At 37.9% G+C, this 22,120-nt stretch overlaps 1 protein-coding gene across 6 annotated transcripts in view; it reads left to right on the top strand.

The window, feature by feature from the left end:
- Positions 1-22,120, top strand: part of SMYD3 (SET and MYND domain containing 3) — a 396,216-nt gene that overhangs the window by 338,593 nt on the left and 35,503 nt on the right. For all 6 annotated transcript variants that reach the window (XM_042023027.1, XM_042023025.1, XM_042023026.1 and 3 more), the window contains 2 exons: positions 8,157-8,244; positions 11,509-11,683. In XM_042023027.1, the coding sequence (XP_041878961.1) occupies positions 8,157-8,244; positions 11,509-11,683 (263 nt within the window). The remainder of the gene's footprint in view (positions 1-8,156; positions 8,245-11,508; positions 11,684-22,120) is intronic.

Raw genomic sequence — 22,120 nt, 5'->3', positions numbered from 1 at the left:
AAGAATGGATGTAAAACAGAAAAGCTCTAATAACAACAGTAGGTTTGTGAGCATTATTGGTATTAAAGAAGTGCCATGGGGCTCTGATGTTTGAGACTAATGAAAACTTTGAGCTTTTTTTGGTGTATTTCTCTTACTACAGGAATTTATATATATGCACACTCTAAGTAAGTATACACTCTAAAGATTGTTCTGACAACGCAAATATTAAGTCACCATAATAATCAGTTATATATAATGCTTACCAAATCATTCCAAAGTGTGTCCGTAATAACCCTGTTTTTACAGTACACAGCATTTTCATGAATGGAGTAGAAGTAGTTGCAGAAGCATTGCCAGGAAAATTAATGGATGACAAAGACTGAGAGAATAATAAACATTTATGAGAACAGGTAAATAATACAGAGTAACTGGAATTACAGGTAAATTAGACCTATTGAAATATAATGCACCGCCACTGCAAGGGTGGAGCACAGGCTCTACATCTGAAAGGGGGATCTATAGCTACGATTTATTTCACCAAATCTCAGACAGCTACAGGATAGATGTCATCATTTGAGCTAGTTGCTCTAGACTTTCTTTATGGATAAAATGGAGAAGAATGAATGCACTTTGACTGTTATTCACCTGCTTTAGGGTAATACAAATTGCATCCTGAGGGTGTATTTTTGTCATATAGAAGGGTGGCCCAAATATCTACATTTGATCAAATAAATCTCAGCATGGGTGTCTGAACAGCAATGGAAAACATTGTGTTCTCCTCTGGCAAAGAAGGCTAATGTGACCCTTGAATCCATATAACAGGGGAGTCAGTAGAAAGAATGATGTCAATTTTCTTCACTATAAAAAACATTTATGGGATTGCCTGTGTATCATACAAAGTACAGAGATCTTTGAAAAGGCTGTTTAAAAATGTGTCTAAAAAATCACAGAAATTAATAGCTGAAATGGGATTACAGTGAAGAAGAATGGAGTATGACTGACAAAAATGCAATTACTATTTTCTGCTGTGCAGAATTATCAACCTGACAGATATCAGACTTGTAGCTGTAGAGATTAAGAATTGTTTGTCTGTTTGCTCCTCTTACCTTATAGTTTGTCTTAATTAAATCTCAGATGGATTTATCTTAGTTCCATTTAATGTTATTAAATTAAACTGACTTCTTAAAATAGACTTGCTGATCTTAATTTTCTCTTTATTAAAAGCATCTAAGTTTAATAAATCTCCCCCAGCTGGTTTTGATGTCACTTTTAAATTTCTGAGTAAATACAGTAATGTTGTAACTAAGTTGGATAATGTTAAGCAAAGGTTATTCATACTGCCCTGTGAAGGTGCTAGTCTTTTAGCACTACTTGTATTGCAGGGTCTGGGGAAACCTTCATCTTGATTTCAATGCCTAAATAGAGCACTTAAACATGAATGATGAGAAGAACTCCTAAATTTTCCAATATCTATATGATTTAGAGTGTTACTAGCCTGTGCAGTTCTTATGCACTTCCAGACACTGGAGTCAGTAATCCATGAAGAGCTGGTATTGATTGTGGGAGGGAATGCAGCCTGCCTAATACTGAGCAATGTACTGCACAGATTCAATATGGCATCCAGCTCCAATGTGACTTATTTTACTCTGAGAATTCAAAAATAAAAAGTACAAATTCAATTTGTTCAGAACTTAAAGTTCAACCCCTCGCAAAAGCCTTACAGGGAACACAGAGTTGTTTTTGTCTGCAAATAGAGTACCTTTGGAATTGGCATGTGGCCCATCCACCCTGTTCAGAGCTGTGTGACAGAAAACACAAGGCTTCTGGAGAGGACAACCTTATGTGGGTTGCAAAGGATAGCTAAACTGGCATCTGTGGACCTGGCATTATTTTTCATGGAGCAGGGCAAGGGAGCTTTTAAAACTTCAGAAATCACATGTAAATCTTGAATCATGACAGGGCTGTGTGCACTGATAATTTCACATTCTTGTAGTTCTTAATGAAATACATTGACAAGACTGAAGGTGAGTGAATCTTCAGCTGAAGCTGTAGGCTTCTGTAAACCACAGCCTTCACAATAAGAGATGAAAATTCTTTGATTCTGAGTTTAAACTTTATCCAGAAAATGTTTCATAGAAGATGACCTCAGATATTTTGGGAAAGCACTCAAGTGTGCTTTCTTTTGCTGTGTCTGTAGCTGCCTGCACCTGTGATTGCCCGGCAGGCCCTCGTGCCCTCTTTGCTCTGAAGCACTCCTGTCAGAAATTTAGTACAGCTGCAATATCACAGCTTGCATATCACATTTTCTCACTGACACTTTTCTTCACCTTTCTGAAAGGGAAACTTCAGAAGATCTGCAATGTCTTTACTCATTTAATGCTTTTCTGTGCTGTCCGGCATAAAACAATGGGTTACTGAGTTTACTGGAAACATACATTCGGTAGCTCCTGCACTTTCAAATAGAATCAGAAATAGAAAATCATTATTTATGCTTTCAGAGCACAGTGTATCAGAGATCTGTTCTAAAATGTCATGCCCTAATTTAAATGTGTCTGAGCTCCTCTGTTCTGTTCAGATGCACATCTGTAGTTGCTTAAATTTTTAGAAATTTTTAAAAATTAAGAAAATCATAAGCAATGGATAGCAATTTCTATGAAATGTTTAGGTACAGCTTTTAAAATGTTAAAATAATACAGTTCAGAAAGCTTAAAAGTTAAAGCTTCCACAAAAGAGAGAAAACAGATTTATCTGCTGCTATCACACAGGATTATTATTATGATGTAATAAATTTTGTGTTCAAAAGAAAGTGTTATTATTATTATTGTGATTTTCCTGTCTTTCAAAAATATCATACCCAATAATATTTCATATTAGACCCCTAATTTCTGTTTGAACTATGGTTTATAGGTTTTTACCCTTTGAAAAACTGACATTTGCTGGTGGTTACACTGCACTCTTTTAATCCATTTGTGTATTTAGAAGAGAAGATACTGGTCAGGGAAAACTTTAGTCCTTATTTTTCGCCTGTCTCAGGGTAGGCCGGAAGTCCGATACCTCCTACAAAGCTTTGCTTATTTCTGCCTTTGTGGGACTGGATACCTGAATACTGAAAATAGGCATATAATGAAGATGCCCTTGGACATACTTCAAATAGGAGGAGTGCTGGGAAGGAGAAAAAGTATAGGGGTTACTCGCCATTTGGAGTTTCTCTCTCCCTTCTCTGAAGGGAAGTGAGGAGGGCTTCATGGTTTCCTCTCTGTGGACAGTGTTGGTCTTGTTTCTCTACCTCCATCTCTGAGAAGGAGAAAGATGAGTTTTGTAGAGAGAACAGAAAATCCATGTCTTATTTCTATACTGCAAGGTAAACATGAAAGGAGAACTAGTCCTTAATCAATCTTTCCAATGTTCAGGAGAGTTTTGGAGGTACAGTGCATAACAGATGAGCAGTGTTGGGGCTGTGGGAGACTTTTGGGGAGAGGGCAATGGTGTTTACTGGTTAGCATGTGCTTGCTTTGGTAAGAGAAATATCTTCTCTCAGAGGACATGCTGTCCATGTGGGAATCTTTTAGATGTCAGGATTTTAAATACTGGGATGACAAAGAACAGGAAGTATAAAAAACAGAAGACTAACCAGGGGAAGAGGCGTGGTGTGAAGGAACAGGAAGGAAGGAGAAGCATTCTTCTGTACTTTGAAGGTTACACTCCTTTCTAAGGAGAGTTCCATTAAGGATGGAATGTGTTCAGGACACTCAAATAGCAGAAGAGATAGGGAGAGAATGGATTCTTAGAAAGAGATACTAGAGAATGGAACAGGTGATTATTTTCAAATGCTTATTTCTGTGGTGTCCAATGTCTGTATTGTTTCAGGAGATTATGCTTTTACAATAAAACTTCCTATCACTTAAAGCCAGAACTGCAGATCATTTTATATTTGACCAATCTTCAAACAAATTACAGTCCTCATCAGATACCCTCCAGTTTTCTTATCTCTCTCTCTTTTGTTAATGCTTTGTTATGAGTGGTTATAACTTAATTTTTGCAAGTGTCACCGAAATAGAGCCAAGACTGTAATATTTAAAGCAAATATTGACATTTAGTGCTATATTGTGTTTGACAAATGATTTTTATGAACATTTACAGGATGCACTGGGCACAGCTGATCATGTTGGCTCTTCATGTTTCTCCTGAAACATAGGTTGCAATGAGCATCTACAAATTTAAAAGTCTGAAGAATCACTGGACATAAAAGCCGAAAGTATTCGGAAAGAAAAAAAACCAAACTAATGTTCTGATCTAGAAGCTATAGAAATGTTCAAGCTATAGAAGATGTTCAAGAAAGTATTTTTAAAAAGTAATCTTGTTATTGAATCCTTTATAGAGCAAAATTTCAAAATAGTGAAATTTAGGGAAAGAAAGGTAATTCTTTATAGCAGGAAAATTTTGCTTTATAGAATATTTTGCATTTGCACACTTTGAAGAGGCAAATAGATTTCAAGGGTAGAATTTTGTCTAAATTGCAACCAAATTCAAGATGATGTGAAGCTGAGAGGTTTCAGGTGTGACAAGTTTAGCTCATAGCTTGTTTTAGAAGAAGAATTGAATATTACTGGAAATTTTCATCTAGAGGTTTAGAAGCACAGATCTGATCAGTCAGGGATAAGTAGTCCAAGGGATAGGTAGTCCACAGAGATTTTCAGAAAGCTCCAGTGTAAAAATGATGAATCTCCAGGTCTGTTTTATCAAGAGTGTTATAGCAGCACCTGCCATAGTATTGGAAGGAAAGAGAATTGGAATTGAAATGTTATTGCATCTCAACTCATTTTTAATGAACAATTTCTCCCTGCACATGCTTGGAATAAGGAGAAAGCAGGTACTAGAACCCTCTCCCATCTGGAATAATTGCTCAAAATAAGTCATGCGATCAATTTTGTCTTTCCTTGTTCCCTAGATTGTCAGTTCAGCTAGCACATCTAGTGACACTTCTGCCTCCAATGGCTTGTACCTGTCTTAAGAGTATTGCAAAGTTGTGTTCTTGTCATAGAAAAGTGTGTGGTGCAGGTGTCTTTTCTGTCTTTTCTGCTTTCCCCAAGAGCCTTCAACACTTCTACTCTGTTTTCTGCAGCACACCTCTATCTGCAAAAGCTGAATTGTAAAGCATGCCAGTTTCAACCATCATAAAGTTGTCATGCCTTCTTGTGACTAGATTATCTGGTCTGATTATTTTTTGGACCAAGACAAAAATATTTTGTTGTTCTGAGAAAAAAACTCTTGTGGTAATGTCAGTGTTAGAAATAAGGAAAATAATTAGGCAGAAGTTGCTAGCTTTTCCTTTTTTTTCCAAAGCCTCTTCTTTTTCTTCAGCTGGTGTTCTTTTCTATAAATGAAAAAGGCCTGTCTATTGCTGGCAGCGCTGCACACCTGGAGGTTTGACTGGGAACATGTTCTGAAAAAAGATGCTTTGAAAGGGTGTTACTCCTGTTACAGTGGAAAGCTGTATCTCCTGTAGCTGTTAGATTGCTGCCATGCTCCTAGATTGAATTGAACCATTCAGTGTAACTTTTAATCATGTCAATTATTTTCATAATTCCAACTCTAAGGCGGCTTTGTATTTTTAGCTGGCTTAATAGTACCACTTGGCCATGACTTTCAAGGTGTTTTCCAAAGGAGAGAAACAGCTTACTTGGAAAAAGGTTATTAGGCTAGAAGGCAGTGTTCCCAGTGGCAACCTCTCCTGATTATTTTGCAGCCCCTGCTTGGCTGCCTGTTTGGAAGCAGCTTCCATGCCTTGAACTAGAGCGTTTAGTAAAGGACACAACTTGTTTCATGTGTGGAAATCTGATGAAGAACAGTAGAAGTGTAAAATGCCAAGCTAGCCATGTCTTTGCTTGTTCTTGCATCAGCCATTCCCTAAAATTCCTCATCTTGGGAACACAGAAAACATCTCATTGAAACCTGTGACTTAAATGCTTCCCAGAGCCAGGCATCCTGCCCAGCTCCCTCCATCCTAAACTCTCATACAAAAGGGATAAAGACCATGAACCCAGAGAGGGCTGGGAGATTATTGGTCCAACAGACACTCTCCATTCTCTACCTGGATCTGAAGCCAGCATTGACTTAACCCTGTGCACTAGTGTGAAGGCTGGAAACCCCAACCTTGCCCTGCTTTGTGTTGTTAATGAAACGCTAGAAGACAACAGTAAGCAAATCAAAAAGCCTCACTAGACAGCAAAAGATTAATCCCGTCAGAGTGAACACTTTAGTCATTCATCCATCAGTCTTGCTGTGTGCAAATTGAGCCCTAATGATGCATCAGTCTTTGGCCTTGCTGCTTAGTTGTTTTCCTTCTTTCACTTGTAAATCTCTCTCAATTCCCATGTTTTTGAGGTTTTGGTTGCTAGGCTTACAGCATGTTAGAGAAACACTCTGAATGATACTTGGGCCAGTGAGAAAAGATAACTTAAAACAATTTTTCTGGTTTGGTAGCTCCTTAAATGGAAAATTTCACATCATTATTAATATCTTATAGGCTGGATTTATTTTTTAGGTCAGTCAATGAGCAGCACTTGGTCCACAAAGGCATTTTAGAGAGATTGTTGTAGGTTAACCGGCTGTGTTCAGGAGTAGATGTAGTCCCATAAAAATCAGTAGAGGTTACGTTGGCACTAAGACATTCAGTATCTATCTACTGCAAAGCTGGAAGAGGGCTGGGCAGGTTCAGTGTGCTGATAAAATTTCTGTGATATGAGCGGGTTTGTCCTAACATTCACCTTGTGCCTTTTGGTGGCAAATTCATCTCTGCACAAAATTATTTCCAGGTGATCATTTTGATCAGAGAACTGATTGTAAGGGAAGTTCATGTTCAAAATGCAGTGGGGTCAGGCCTCCCTCCTTGTAAGGCCCTACAGAGGGGTAGGGCAGCTGAGAACAACCTTGATTTAATCTTGATTTAATCATCCCAGGAATCCACAGAGGTCTGCTGCTTCATGAAGCAGATGGAAAGACAAAACTGCAAATTAAATGTGAAACTGAGTGCTGATTCTTACTGTAAATATTTCTGAATTTATGGCAAATGTGCTGCAGTGGAATAAGAAAATGGTGCAATTCCAGGCATTTACAGATTATGGGCTTTTCAGTGGAGGTACTTCTGTGATTCCTGGTGAGCACCTGTTGGTTACAAAGTGCTTGGTTAGATTTTAACATACTTTCTCTGTTCCTCTGCAGGCCTCTACCCCTGCTGAAGGCTGATCTTTTTAGAACTGTATTTAAAACACTCCTGCAAGACTTTGCACTTAAAAAACCTCTTCTGCAAAGTAGTAGGGCCTTTTATAAGGGGAGAGAGGTAATGAACTGCAGTGTAATACAGGCCAGATTTTTAAAGGTATTTAAGTGCTATAGCAATGGAAATTGAAGAACTAGATGCTTTTGGAAATCCCTCAAGATGCTTAACTGTGTCTGTAGATGCTTTAATAAATTTGTTCCAAGTGGTTTGCCTAAGGTTCAGTTAGTCACTGCTAGAGAGTTGAAATAGGAAACTTTCTCTTTACTGCTGTAGCCATTAATCATTTTTTGCTTTCTTTATGACAAAGCGATGGGAAAATGTAGCTGTTTGTAGAATCTGATGGAATAGGGAAGAAATAGTAAGGAGTTATAAAATGAAAGTTCAGCTTTTTTCTGAGTTGTAGACTTCTCCTCTAACCTTACGTTTATAACTGTAATGGATGAGTGTAGACTCCCACTGTTTGTCTCTATAATCACCATGCAGTTAATCAAAATTATTTGCTAAATCCTTCCTACAGTGTGCTTAAGAGAAGTCTTAGGGAGCAGGTCTCTGAAAGAATTTGATCTCCTCAATGCATTTTGATAGTAAAAATCACATGCTATTATTTCTTTTTTTCTGTTTGATCATAGTCCTTGTTGCAAACTTAATATCTGATTTGAGTGTTTAATGTTTCCAACTTTGCATTCATTTTTCTTTATATCATCTCATTTACTTATGAAGACAGAGTGAGTATGAATTCCAGGTGAAATGTTTTTTTTTGTGTTTACAAAAAATAGCAATACAATCTCCACAAGTAGGTTTTAACAGTGAAATCCTTTTACCCTATTTTTCATCATTACTTCATATTCTCCTTTTACTGTTTTTCTCATTAAATGCATTTGTTTCCATTAACCAGGATGCTGAGAAATTGGCCGGTGAAGACCATGCCTGGAAAGCAGTCAAAGATGCTGTAAATGAAGTGAGATATCCAAAATCGAAAGAAGGTATCCTTTCAGTGACAGGCTACAGTCTGTCATTCAGTTGTGAAAAGAGCCCCTTAGTACACAGTTTCTCTTGAGATTAATTTACTTACATTTACATTCTTTTTATTGTAATGTTTTTTAATTCATTTGATGTTTAAAATGTGTAATATTCTTAATTGTATTAATAATAGAGTCTCTGATTACTTGGAATGGAACTGCTTCATGGCAGGAATAGTAACTACCAAGCACGTAAAGGGATATTTTGGCTCTGCTTTATATTTGTGCTATCACAGCCCACCATTTCATATAAATCCACTTCTAAATGAAAGAAAGCTTAGTCTGGAATGTTGTTAAATTCTTTGTTCTGTTACTCTCAGTGTGAACATTTACAGGTTCTCATTCTTTGCACATCAATGACAATAACAAGGAAATAATCACAGTCAGGTTCACAGCAGACATTATAGCATCATTAAAATAAGATTTAATAATATATAATAATAATTGGTAATTAAGCAAATTGAATGAAATTATCTTGCACTAATAAACAGAACTGGAGTCTAATGGCTGTCATGTAGATATTCAGTCCAATTAAAGAAATTAGTGAACAGCAGCAACCAAGAAAAGACGAACAGAAGAGCAGTGGAGATTTTTACTAGAATAGTATGGGTTTGTTGAGCTCTTTCTTATCTTGGTCTGTTTGGTGGAATTTCCCTGACTGGGAATTTGGCCCATTGTGGCAAGATGCCTTGCCTTTTTGAGAAACATGGGTTTTCTCTCAAGCTGGAAAGAATTTAATCTTCCAGTACTCCTTTTCGGCAGCATGAAAAACAAGTTTGCATAATTATATTCCAGGCTGGAAACAAGTGATCACAATTTACACAGTAACAAAAAACCCAACCCATTACACTGAGTTTGTTTCTTTCTAATCCAGAGAGATTAATTTTTTAACAAAGGGGAAACACTCATCTCACCTTGCTTTAATTTCACATAGTTTCTAGTCTGTTTTAAGTTCCTCTGTAGTCACTGGATTGAAACAGACAGTACTGAAATAGATCTTCAGGGCCCATGATTCAACCTGCATGTTAAATTATAGATATGCAACCTGAAGTTGCAATAGTTCTTATACTGAAACTATGCAGTCAGAATACTGGTCCTATTTAATGCTCCTGTATTTAATTGCAGGGAAAATTGCATTAATGTATTTTGCAAGTGTCTTTAATTAAGATTGCTGATTTAACTGATAATTAAAAATTAATCAAATGCATGGTAATATAATATATCAGGACTGGTTGGAAAAATCTATTGTTTTCTGTTCAGCTTCTGTTCTCAGTCATGGGCTATTTGAAATGTGTCATCTTTACTTCCACATTTACTGCACCACAATACCAGAGCTAACTGACATGTGGTGGTGAGTGCAGTACTTGAAGAGGGAACTTGACTTTTTTCCACTTGCCAATAATGAGTAGAAAACCTTCCTGGCAGACTGAGGCACACAGTTATTAGTTCCTGCATATATAATTTTTTTTAACAAATTAACCCAACAGTTTCTACAGTAGAGAAAGTTGGTGACTCTCACAGTCTGACCTACTGATTGTAACTGATGCAGCGTTGTAGTGCTAAATCCACTGTTAGATCTGCTTGAGGCAGTCCTCCTCTACTCCTGGGCAGATGCAGGACAGGCAGCTCTTTGGTACTTTTGCAGCTGATGGCAGGTTTTCTAGTTTGCAGTTTTATATACCTGCAAATTTGGTCCAAACAGGTTTTGTTTTATAGCACATCTGCTATTAGATGATAGTGAGTGAACAAAGCAGAATAATGAGAAGTAAAAGCAGACATACTGTGCATCAGCTAAAATGGTAATCTTTCAAGAAAGTCAGTGGTTTGTACTTTCTACAAAAATTGTATCAAGTGGAAATAACATCCCTCATTCTTCTGTTTTTCTGTCCTTAATCAGTTGTAAAGAATACATGGATGTTTGCCAAAGATATAAAGGTTAAGGTGCAATTTTATAATAACACATTCCTTCCCTTATATGGCTCTTTCAATCCCAGGGCATGAGAGCAATTCACAAATAATTAGTTTAGCCTTGTAACAGCCATGCTATAAATCCTGGCCCACGGTGGTCACATTCTTAAATTTAAGTATGTAAATATTCCCATATTCAAGATGGACTAATTACTTCATCGCAGGTTTGTCATTGTACACTTTAAATTCATTGCTGGATTAGTGTGAATAGTACTTGGAGTAATTAGTGAAGATAACTAACTGCTGGGCTTCCTTGAGCTGATTGTGTGGAAAGGGCTATAATACAATCAATGTTATTACTTCTCTTACTGTAAGTCTAATTTTTTCTTTATTTCATTTTTTCTTACTTATGTGAGTGGTATCTTTTTGGTGTTTAGACTGCTTGCATTCTGGGACTCCCAGGGGTCCAATCACAGGTGGTAATACTCATTTGAAAAATGCAAATATTGGGGTTCAGATTAGGTGTGATCAGAGAGAGAAGAATCTGGTCCACAGAGAAGTCAAATCAGTGTAGAATGTAATGAGAAAAGTGATGTGTGCTAAGTAATATCTAAAAAAAGTGAAAGCAAGGTTATCTTTCCTCCATTCCAAACTCACAAAAAAATCTTCTTGTAGCATTGAAGGTGAAAATCTCCTTTACTGCCAAGATCATTAGTCCTGAATTACAGTTAGACATCAAAACTGTGATGCTTTTCTTTCTCATGCATGAAACATGCAGCTGTACATGAAAAAAAATCACAGTGCTCTTTATGACTGTTTCAAGGAGAAAGAAAATGAATTAATTTTAAGAAAAGGTTCTAATTTCATGAGAATTCTAAACAAAATTTTGAACAACTTAAAAGAATGAGTCATTATATCTTTTTTTAGTGCTGGGGCTTTTTTAAAGACACATTTCCATGGACTCTTGCCCCTGGCTTTAAGAACTGTAGTATCTTAAGTAAATAATGTTTCAGTACTTAAATAAAAGTTATATGAATTTCTGTTATGTATTAAAATATCCTTGTAATTTGTCCTCTTTCTTTTGCCATTTATTGCTAAAATACTGCCTTATTTAGAAATTGTTTTGCTACATATAAATGAACCACAGTTACCTAAACTACCACTTCTCTATTTAAGTATTTTCAAGAATTGTAGCAGAGTCTGGAATGATGGAAACTTTTCTATTTTAATGCTTTGTAGCTCTTACTCCTTGCTAAATAGCATTTAGAAGTTGTATTTTTGTTTGATTAAATATATTTCTTTAACTAAGGCCAATAACAGAATGGAAGCATGTTCTGGCGAGATGCCAGAATCTCTTGAGCAGCAATGAGGGTCATCTACCAGATACAAATATCTATCAGCTGAAAATGCTTGACTGTGCCATGGATGCCTGTATTAACCTTGAATCTTGGGAAGAAGCATTGTATTATGGCAGCAGGACTCTGGAACCATACAGGTAAGGGGCGTAATTGGTTCAGCTGCTTCCAAAGATGGGGGAGAGCTGGCTGTCTCATTAAAAGCGAAGACTGCGCTTCATCTTGATGCTTCTTACTGTTTTTATTTCTTGTGTATATCTTGCATTGATTTCTAGGTTAATGAATGAGGCAGAACTCTCATTCTGCTTTCACAGTCAGGCTGAAAGCAAATAAAAGGATAACAGGAACTACAATAATAAAAGCTGGTTATTATCCCTTGCTTTTTCACATGTTCAGACGCTGCCACATCCCTGGTCAGAAGCCGACTTTCAGGCTCCATTGACATGAGGGTATCAGTGTTTTATGCTGAGATAGGGTGAAAGTGAGGGACAGGTAGCTGGTTGAAATAATGTATATTCTCCATATACTCTATACATAGAGTTTACAGAAAGAATAAAAAAATCTTGCAAAATGCAATTTCAACTGGAAATTAAAAAGCTCCTGGTCCTTATTTTAGGAAGAAGTCAAGGTGGTGAAGTACTTGCTTCTCTTCTCACCTGGTCAATACTTTCTCCTGTGCTATGTGCTGGGAGAGTTTCTGAGTATGATGGTCATTTGTTGATACAGAAGGATAGTCTAGGAGATCATACATCATGTGGTAAGGCTTGAAATTGATTGGAACCTGGGGCTGTAATGCAACTTTGGTCATCCAGTAGAGAAAGGGCAGGTGCTTCTGCTTCTCTAAAAGCTTTAAGACTCACATCTTTGGGTTCTGAATAGTTCCATTGTTTGTAACTAAGTGTAAGCCTGTGCTGAGTGTCCAGAGATAATGCCATTCACACATGAATATTCATTCTTGGTGAGGTATTTCTTAGAGCATCTATTTCTTCTCTTGGTGCACCACGTGATGTTTCAGTGCAACATGTGATGTTGAGAAGTGTGAGGGGTGTGCTAGAGCTGAACTATATGCTCTGCTGTGAATATGAACATTTCAGATGTTACATATTTTCCCTAATCAAATGGAGATGCCATCAGCATTCAGCATTTCACCTGAGGAAATTCCACATGGCAGCCTGCTTCTGAATAAAACTCAGGGCTTCACTTGAAGAACATAGTGTTTCAGAGCTTTCACTAAAAAGTGATTGTTGATAAAACCTGCATAGGCTATGGTACATCACAGCTGTGGAGTAGCTCTGTGTTCATAATGACTATTCCTTTTCATAGAGGAGGACATGAGTGCCTACAAATTTTCACATTTCTTCAGGGTGAAATTCATGTTGTGCATGTCCCACTTAACCTTTTAAACAGGGCTTATGTAGTACTGCAGCAGTACATGCTTCCTGCCAGTGTTCTACCTTGTGGCACACTTCAGATGAACAGAGTAGTCTGCCTGTTTAAATATTCCCTTATTAAGTAAAAAACCCAAACCTCACTTGTTTTGGGTTGGCTTGGTTTTTTTATAACTTGTTAACTCAGTTATTCACAACTGAAAATGGAGCATTTTTTTCTGCAGACATTTCTGAGAGCAGAGATTACAGTGAGATCAAGTGCAATTTTACCAGATAATTTAATAAAGCTTTCTCTGTTTTGCTTGCTGAAGTGTACCATAGTTTTCAAGCTGTTTAATGCAGCAGTTTGGAGAGGAAGGAAAGGATTCGACTGTGCATCCAGTTAGTATCTCTTAAGGTAATAATTATTTACATGAGATATTTGACTTTTTTTGCGCCTTGTAGAGCTTGTCCTTATTCTCTCCTCACCCAAAAGCATTATTTAAGAGAGATTTTCAGTTTTTTCTTTTTCTTTATACCTTCAAGTCATCACTACAAGCTTTGACACACCTGAAACAGAATCTTCAGTTTCTCATTACACCAAATTGTGCCCTAAGCAGCAGGAGAGAAAATCCTAGGAAATCCTTTGGGATACATTGAATTTCTCCTGTTGAATCAATCTACTGCTTGGCTGCTCCTGCAGTTCCATTATAGCTACCTATTTTCCTTTCCTCAGCTCTGGAAAAAGTATTCATACAGATCTCCACAGGGAATCACCTGAGAATTCGTGCAGTCCATATAAATAGGAAATCATTGTTACAACTTTAAAGGCTCTGGAGATTTGGTCAGAACCGGTTTTAATTTCGGGTAATGTGTTTATTGTGCATTTTTCATTTCTTTAGCAGCAAGATTAATTTTCAGTGCTGTGTAACACATTGTATCATAATGTATGTTTTCATTATGATGGTTGCTGTCTTTTTCAGAATCATCCACTTCATGTAAGTGGCAGAGATAGATGTCTGAACTACATAGAACGGATTTGTCATGCTGAGTATCAGCCCCTGTGTTTTAGGTAGCGATAGTAACCTATAAGGAGCGTTGTTCAGGACCTCTGAAATGGTTTTAGCAAAAAGAAAGGGAGTGTCTGCCAAGACGAAAAGCTGCCTTCTCCTTTTGTGCTGAACCATAGCCATCCATTTTTTGTTAAAACCTTTGACATGTACTTTCACTGAATAGCCTAAGCCAAGCGTATCTACACGGCTTTCCTTGTAAATGCTACAGCAATAGCCTGTCTGTCCAAGAGCCTTAACAAAAGTTAAGACATTTGCCTAAGTGAAAGCTGCCCCACGTCATAGTCAGCACTCAGCAGCTTGCAAAAATAAACTTCCTTTCAAAACCCTCATGAGCCTTAACCACAGAATAACAGAGTATCAGCAAGAGGTGTTACACGGGTTTGTCATGTCTCAGTTAGCACATTCACACACTGGGCTGACTGCTGCTCATGAAGGATCAGATTCAGAGATACTGAGAAAGACAGATTTCCCTTTGGTTACCTCAAAGGAAGGACCCAGCATTTAGCCCTTAAATTACTGACAAGGCACATATGTTCTGGGGATTAGGTTTGGGGTATTTTTTCCCCTTGTCTCAAGTATTCAGTGCTTTACACTGCTGCCAGAAGGTGGAAGGATGCATCTGTTATAAAACTCTGCTAGATGTCCTCAGCTATTGTGACAAGGGTGAGAGGAGGAAAAGAACTATGTGACACCACAGGCCCGCTGGACTGACCTGCTGGATAACACCATGTCACCTCTTTGGGGTCATGTGATGTCAGGTCTGGTGAGATTCTGATACAGAGACAACAAAAACGTTCATCGATTTCTGCTCTGCACTGCTCATAATCCCCTGCTGAATTTCAAGCTAGTGTAGAAATCCCACTGATTTTCAGATGGGTTGTTTTAATTAACAACCCTTCATTTCCCGTGCTGCAGCATTAGAAGTAACTGGAGGGTTCCAATATTAACAAGAGAAAATTCCTTTTTTTCATCCCATACAGAAGTGTTTTGCAGAAGTGCTGCTCTGGCTCTTCACCCAGCAGCCTTGCACATCCTTCCCCCTCCATCCCCTCTCCACTGAGTCAGCACAAATACAGGGCTGGTGCAATGTGACTGCTGTGCTTCTGGAGTGGGAGGGAGCTGGGTAGGTGCAAGCACCCCATATTTGTCTTATCTGTGCATCATTTGTCTGCCCTTCTGCCTCCTCCTATTCTCTATCCCTTCCAGTGATGTTTTGCAGTACTCCATTACTTCACCTTTTGCCAGTGACTGAGTTCATTTAGGACATAGGGAAAGCAGTCCCAGTGAGTGCAATTTTGGATTGTTTTGCAAAGAGCTGGGTTTAAGAACAGTGGCTGGTATGTTCTTGGTTTTTTTTATGAGAACATGGTTGAATTTTGATTGGGTTAATGAAATACCAGGCAGGAATTTTTGATTTAGAATTCTAAGTCAATATACACGATGGTCTGTATTTTCTAAGTATGTGAACTTCAATCAAAAGGCAGATTAAAAATTGATGGTTGCTATAGTATCCTTTTCTTGAGTCCTGACCTTGTAAAAAAGCCAAAAATAGCTGTAGAACATAATATTCTTGGAACAAACCCTAAACCTATTTTGTCTTCTTCAAGAAGGCTTTCCAATAAAGAGTTTGACTTTCTTTTGGTCTGACTTTTCCCCCTTTTTGAACGTGTTAAAAAAAAAAAAAATCATCCTGCTTTTACAACTATGTGTTTTGCAATACACATGTGATATATTCAGTGACTGGAAATAAATTGTTTCATCAAATATATATGGTTCTCTACTGAGCTCAACAGACTTCTGAGTACTGGCTAGTTCTGAGGGACTTGAATTGAATTTACATTTACATTGATAGTTACAGAGTCTAAAAATATCCCCAAAAGTGCACTGCAGTGATAACTAGGGCCACTGGGGGATGCTACTGCTTAAGGGTTACAGCCTGCATTCGTCGCCAGTCGTCACCCTGGTTATGGGGGGTCCCTTGGGGATTCGTGCGTGGCTGGCAGATTTTTGAACCTACAGACAGTACTAATTCAGTGACCAAAGTTCAATGTCTTAATCATAAACCATCAGTTGTAAACATAAATCTTACCTCTGGGATCACCCGAGAGGGAGAGAAAAATGTCAAGGTGGAGAAAGCAATTTAAAGAAAGAATGAAACAAAGAACAGAAGGAATTAAATCTTCCTTATTCACTTTGCTGGGGTTTTAGGAAATGCCCATGGCATTTAATGTTTAGAGAAAAATGTGTCACAAGAAGAGGAAAACCCAGTATAAATATGAAAGTATATTGTCTCTGGTTAATTATAGGTAATTCTTCCAAAAGACAGATGTTTGTAGCAATATTTGCACCATTTTTGGCTTCAGTGTACCTGTTTTGTCGATACACAGGGAGAATGTTTGTCACTGGGCTGATATGTTTAGGAATTCATTAAAACACTTCAGCAGCCCACTTCTGTCTTCCGTTCCTCCCTACTTCCTCCCCTCCAATCTCAACAGCCTTTTCCAAAAAACAGAAAGAAAGGTTTTACATCTGAAGTCTGGTGCCTAAGTTATCCATGACCTGATCAATCCCTTTCCCGTGTAGGAAATGGATTTTCTGTTTTGCTGGTTGCTTGTTGCATACGTCTGCATAGCAGCATCACCTTCAATTCTTTGGTTCTTTCCTAGTTGTTTTTCTTGTATCTTTCCATCACATCCATGAGTTGTCCCCCAAAGTGATACTGACCTGCATAATCCTCAGTGACTTCCATAAACTCACACTCCCATAAGTGCTCCACCTTCTATCTCTCTTCATTTTCATGTATTGTGTGTATGGGTAGAAATTCTTACTATTCTCTCCAGTCATGCCAGCTGTTTTGTGGGTATAATTTTGATGTTACTGGCTTGTCCAATATACTCTATCACACATGAGTAGAAGTTCAGCAACAGCAGTGTTAATTTGCAGTACCTCCTTCAGTGTATACCACATTTCTTAAATAGGCTAAATTTTCTTAAATAGCTTCATTGCTGCAAGATTTTTTTTTTTGTCAGTGTATGTGCAGTAGCTCTGTATTTATATTCTGGTGCTTACTATCTTCAGTTTGAGCTTCTAGTTTCAGGTTCAGTTTCTAGTTTCACCTTACGCTTATGCCAAGAGCTATTTTAATTTGAATTTTACAGATAGTGATCTTCTAGTGATGTTAGTGAACTAAATCACTATGTTTCCCAGAGCAGCATTTTTCTCTGACACAACAAGTGTTTATTTCTCAGTCTCTCACATAGCATTTCCAGGTAGTTTTAGATGATTCTTGAAAGATCTGTGTTCTTTGCAATGATAACTTCATCTGCAGTGAATCTTTTTCTTTTTTCTTTTTTTTTTTTTTTCACAGTGGGATCTCTTTTGGATTAAGATGTTAGACCATTCAGGGGTTCATGCTTTATCTCAGTTAAGGATTTCAGTCCTAGTCATCTGCCTACCAGAACCAAAAGACTCAGTTTGGTTCTGATGTTCTTGGTTTGTTTATTTTTCTTTTTTACTTAAGCAGTAATAGTTGGTATCCTTGTCTTGTAATCAGGGCATCCTTTCTTCTTTTTTTTGTACATTCATGCTTGGAATTTACAAAGTAAGGACTTATGCAGCTCTTACCTGAGCTCTTTTCATTAGTCTGCCTGCTATTACACACTAATTAAAGGACACACATGAAAAAATATAAGCGAGTATATGCACGAGCAGACATTACAAAGACTTGCGTGCTGTGAAAAAAATGCGACACAGTTACTCAGTTGGAATGGTTTTGAGAACAGTTTTGGGGAATTCACAGTGTCTGAATGAATTTTGCTGAGAAGAAAAGGGTGGAAGAATTGATGGCATACAGATTCTAAACAAGGGTTTGGTTAGAACCTAAACATAAATGGGGTTGGGAAGTGATTTCAAGTGAGTAATTGCCTGTTAAAAAATAGAGACATGTGAAACATCTATGGAGTTTTGGATTCCTTTGACAGAAACTGAACATTGCTTTGCAAAAGCTATTTTAGTGTCAGAAATCATGGTGAAAGGGAAAAAAGGGGAGGAGAATCATTAAAAAAGACAGATAAATTACAATTTTATCTCTGATGAAAGAGAAAAAAGAGGGGGCATGAAGGAAATAGGTGCAGAGAAGCTATAAGCAACAATGCATTCTCTGAGGGGAGAATTGGGAAGAGTCTGATTTTAGTCAGAAAATACCTATTTCTTTGTTTGAATAAATTGTCAATTTGACTTGAGGAAGCAGAGAGAGGAGACTTGGCAGTACTTCCAAGGAGGAGATCAATTAAGAGTTTCTCATGATAGAGATGCAAACAGTGGTGAAAAAGTAAAATTGTGGTATTTAAGCTAGAAACCAGTCTAAGAGATGTTAGAGATAAAGGCTGAAGAAGACGAAGAGGCAGTATTTTTTTTCTACTGAAAAATCAGAAAAGTTACTGGAAAGGAAAACCATAATCATGAGGAAGAGAACAGGAAAGGAGCAATGGATAAGGAGAGCAAAGAAATTTCAGAATGTAGTTTGTTTAAAGGATGAATCAATGCAAATGGCCAGGGAGAGTAAGTGATTGAAAGATGGTGCTTTGAAGAGGAGTGTGCAGAGCCTGAAAATCGAAGGAGGTATTGTCAAACAAGAACCATGCCAATGAATTACTAAGTTCCTAGTGAGGTGATCCATCCAGCACAGAATCCAAAGAATGAAGATCACAGAGGTTCTGTAGAAAAATAGGTGATGCTGAGTAAAGCTGAAGTTTCACAGGCTGATATTTACAGGAAAAGGCAGAGAAAAAGAAGAGCATGAAGATGAGAGGAAAATGTAAGTTACTGCAGTGAGAAAATCCTAGAGACCACATATTTACTGATGTGATGGTAGACTACAAGCTCACCAGCACTTGAATTTGCCAGTTATTGAGTAAAAGGGCTAAAATGTAGTGGATGGTGTAATTAGGAATGCTTTACTTGGATATACCTGAAAACCAGGAATATCCTGTTTTCGGGTACTGTGTTACTAAGCTTGTGCATAACCTTACCTTGGTTAACAGGTTCATGCATACTCCTGTCCACCATATCGAATCTCTGTGAATGATATTTCACTTGACCTGGTCAAGGTTTGTTAATCAGTTTTCCTTAACCATATAAAACCAGAAAATCCAGTCTTTCTATACAGGGAACATTGGAGGTATCAAAATTTATTCTAAATTATCTAATCCTGGTATGAGAAACAACACAGCCACATTAGGATAGCACTGTGCTTGATATAATTCACAGTAGAATTGTGCCACAAGGAAATGCTGAGAATACTGACTGCTATGCAAACCCTAGTTGTGCTACCTCATAAATACAACAGTTTCTGGCCTTCAGTAATTTAGTCAATGCCTAATCTTTTTCTTACTTATCTGGACAACATCTAATACTGGATTATGCAATTTCAAGTGAAAGAGTTGATGTTGTGTTGACCTTCTTGTCAACTGTAAAACCTTCCTGCATGTATTCCCTTCGCTGCCACAAAAGATACTGCTTCCTTTCTTTCCACTCTGGTTTTCTATTAGAAATTCTATCTGCTTTAAGCCAGAATCCCAACTACTGTCTGTTGGTATCTAACCCTGAGATGTTTTTCAGCCTTCAGGTAAACTAGTTCCATTGTTAAGGAGGTGATTCAGTGCTTCTCCTCTCTTCTTCTGTTCCCCTGAGTATACTGGAACCTCTTTTCTCAGGTTTGGTTTGTCATTTTATCATCAGGCAAGACACAGAAGCCTGAATCAGCTTTAGCAATGTGACTTTGAAGATGAAAGTAGGAAGGAAGAAACAAAAAGCAAATGATTTTGGGTAGAGAGCAGAACAAAGATGGTAACTGATTACAAATGCTGTAAGGCTAAAAAAAGGCAGGCTGTAGTGCTGCTAAGGAAAAAGGTTCACAGAAACAGCAAGAGGCTGCCCAAAGGGCCATGAAAACTGATGAAAGTGAGAGCAAGATAAATAAATCAAAGAGGAAAAAACCACCCTCAGAAAATAGTGCGTGTCCACTGATTAATAATAAAAATTATGTATTTTGCAACCAAAATAAAGTCATCTTTGAGGAATGCAATGCACACATGTCCAGTAAAGGAACAGTATGGGTATAGGATATAGGCAACCAAAGAACAGTTACAAGAAGCCTAGAAATATCAAAATTAGGGCAAAAAAGCCTTTCTTTTAACTCCTCCTCATCATCACAAAAGATAAAAAAGGGAGAGTGCAAGAAAAATGGATGCTGCCACAGTTGCAAACACTCTCCTAAGAGGAAAATCAGCATTCTCTAGCTATGCAGTGTGCTCTTAGACGATACGGTTCATGGGCTGCCAGAAGTGAAGATAAAGTTCTGGAATGAAAGTGTTTTCATTATAGCCACATCATGAATTCATTTCCATGTTAATTCAGGTACGTTGAGTGATGCACACCAAGGATTTATTATACTTTTAAGACTGGCCAGCCTTTCAGAAGCCTTCTGAAAACTGGCAAAAGTGACAGCCAACAAGTAGAAGCATCCTGAACCAGGTCTTTCTGCTTGAATCACTGTTGGCGAAATAGAAAAGAGAAAGAGAAAGGAAAATATTTTCATGCAATAGTGTGCTTGGCAGACTTTGAAAAGTGGAATTAGATCCTACATTGCTACAAAAAAAAAGTCTCAGTATATACAGTCATAAAAAGGAAAAATATTTAGGAGATTAATTTTCTCAACACAAGGGGAATTTGCAAGATTTACCAAAGCATTTTGTGAAGTGCTTCACTTTAGACAGTGGCACAAATTATATGTTGTGAAAATGTTTATATATATACGACTATCAACCTTGCTTAAGAAGAATGGGAAATTGCTGCATGTTGTAGTTTGAGATGTTCTGAAACACAGACATTGTGTCCTATGAAATACAACACGACTTCTCAATTCTTACCAAAAAATCACAGAGTAACTTATTACCAGGGGAATGCCCTACTAATTAGTTGCTTGCTCTCATAACAATAGCTAAAGATAAGTTATCTTGGATATTTGTCTCCATACCACACCAGCATAAGGTCTTTTATTTTTCAAGGGATTTCAAAATGCCTCACCAAGTTGGGCAATATTATCTCTACCAATTCAACATCTCAGAATTTTGAGATGAAAAACAGGCTTACATGCTTACAGTAAGATAACATCCTGAATGCATACTCAATCTTTATCTGTTGCTACCTGTCTGGATTTAGTTCATCTGTGTATTGTCTTGCTTTGCAGTTCGAATGAGCTCCACCAATGCTGGACGTTTATCAAGAGATGCTATCAAATTGTGTTGGGTTTCTTGTGCCAGTAGAGAAAAAAACAGAATTGGAGGGGGTGGGAAGTGTGGGTGACAGGTCTTTTCCATGTGACAGAGGATCAACATTAATCAGTGACACAAAAGTATATTGACTTCAACTAAAATTGTTAATTTTATTAAGCACCCCATGCTTTCAACCCCCTGTCTTGCTCTGAGAGCAGCACAGTCCTGGGGAAGTACTCCTGACTTCTGATACCTTGAGGAGAACAGAAAACTACAGTGGTTAATCTATGATGTGTTAAACTGTGTCCATCAAAGAACAAGCAACTCCAGATATTGCAGGGGCACAGGACTTCTCCCATCTTGTTTGCAGTGGTGAGGACTGTCACTGTTCTTGATCTTTGCATTTGAAAAACACCAGGGGAGAGCATTGACTGCATCCAGTGACCCTAAAAAAAAACCCACAGCAAGTTGCACTCAGACCCTTCTAAGATAAACAAGAGAAGAGTGACAACAGTTTTTCATAAATTAAAAGGACACATCTCAATGGAAATCAGTCATGTCTTGTGCATCCCAATTTCACTGTGGCACTCAGCAACATACAGTTCAGTGGGGGTCAGTCTCTCCTGAAAAGCACTTCAGTGGGGGTCAGTCTCTTCTCCCAGGTAACAAGCGGCAGGATGAGAGGTACTGGTGAACCAGGGGAGGTTTAGACTGGATATTGGGAAAAATTTCTTGACTGAAAGGGTGGTCAGGCATTGGAATAGGCTGCCCAGGGAAGTAATGGAATCACCATCCCTGGAAGTATTCAAAAGGTGTACGGGTGTGGCACTTGTAGATATGGTTTATTGGACAGCACCATAGTG

This window comes from Corvus kubaryi, unplaced genomic scaffold (assembly GCF_017639235.1).
Source record: "Corvus kubaryi isolate FWS band 111438036 unplaced genomic scaffold, C.kubaryi_AGA036_p1.0 37232, whole genome shotgun sequence".
Classification (NCBI taxonomy): Eukaryota; Metazoa; Chordata; class Aves; order Passeriformes; family Corvidae; genus Corvus; species Corvus kubaryi.
This window is presented reverse-complemented; position numbering and strand designations above follow the sequence as displayed.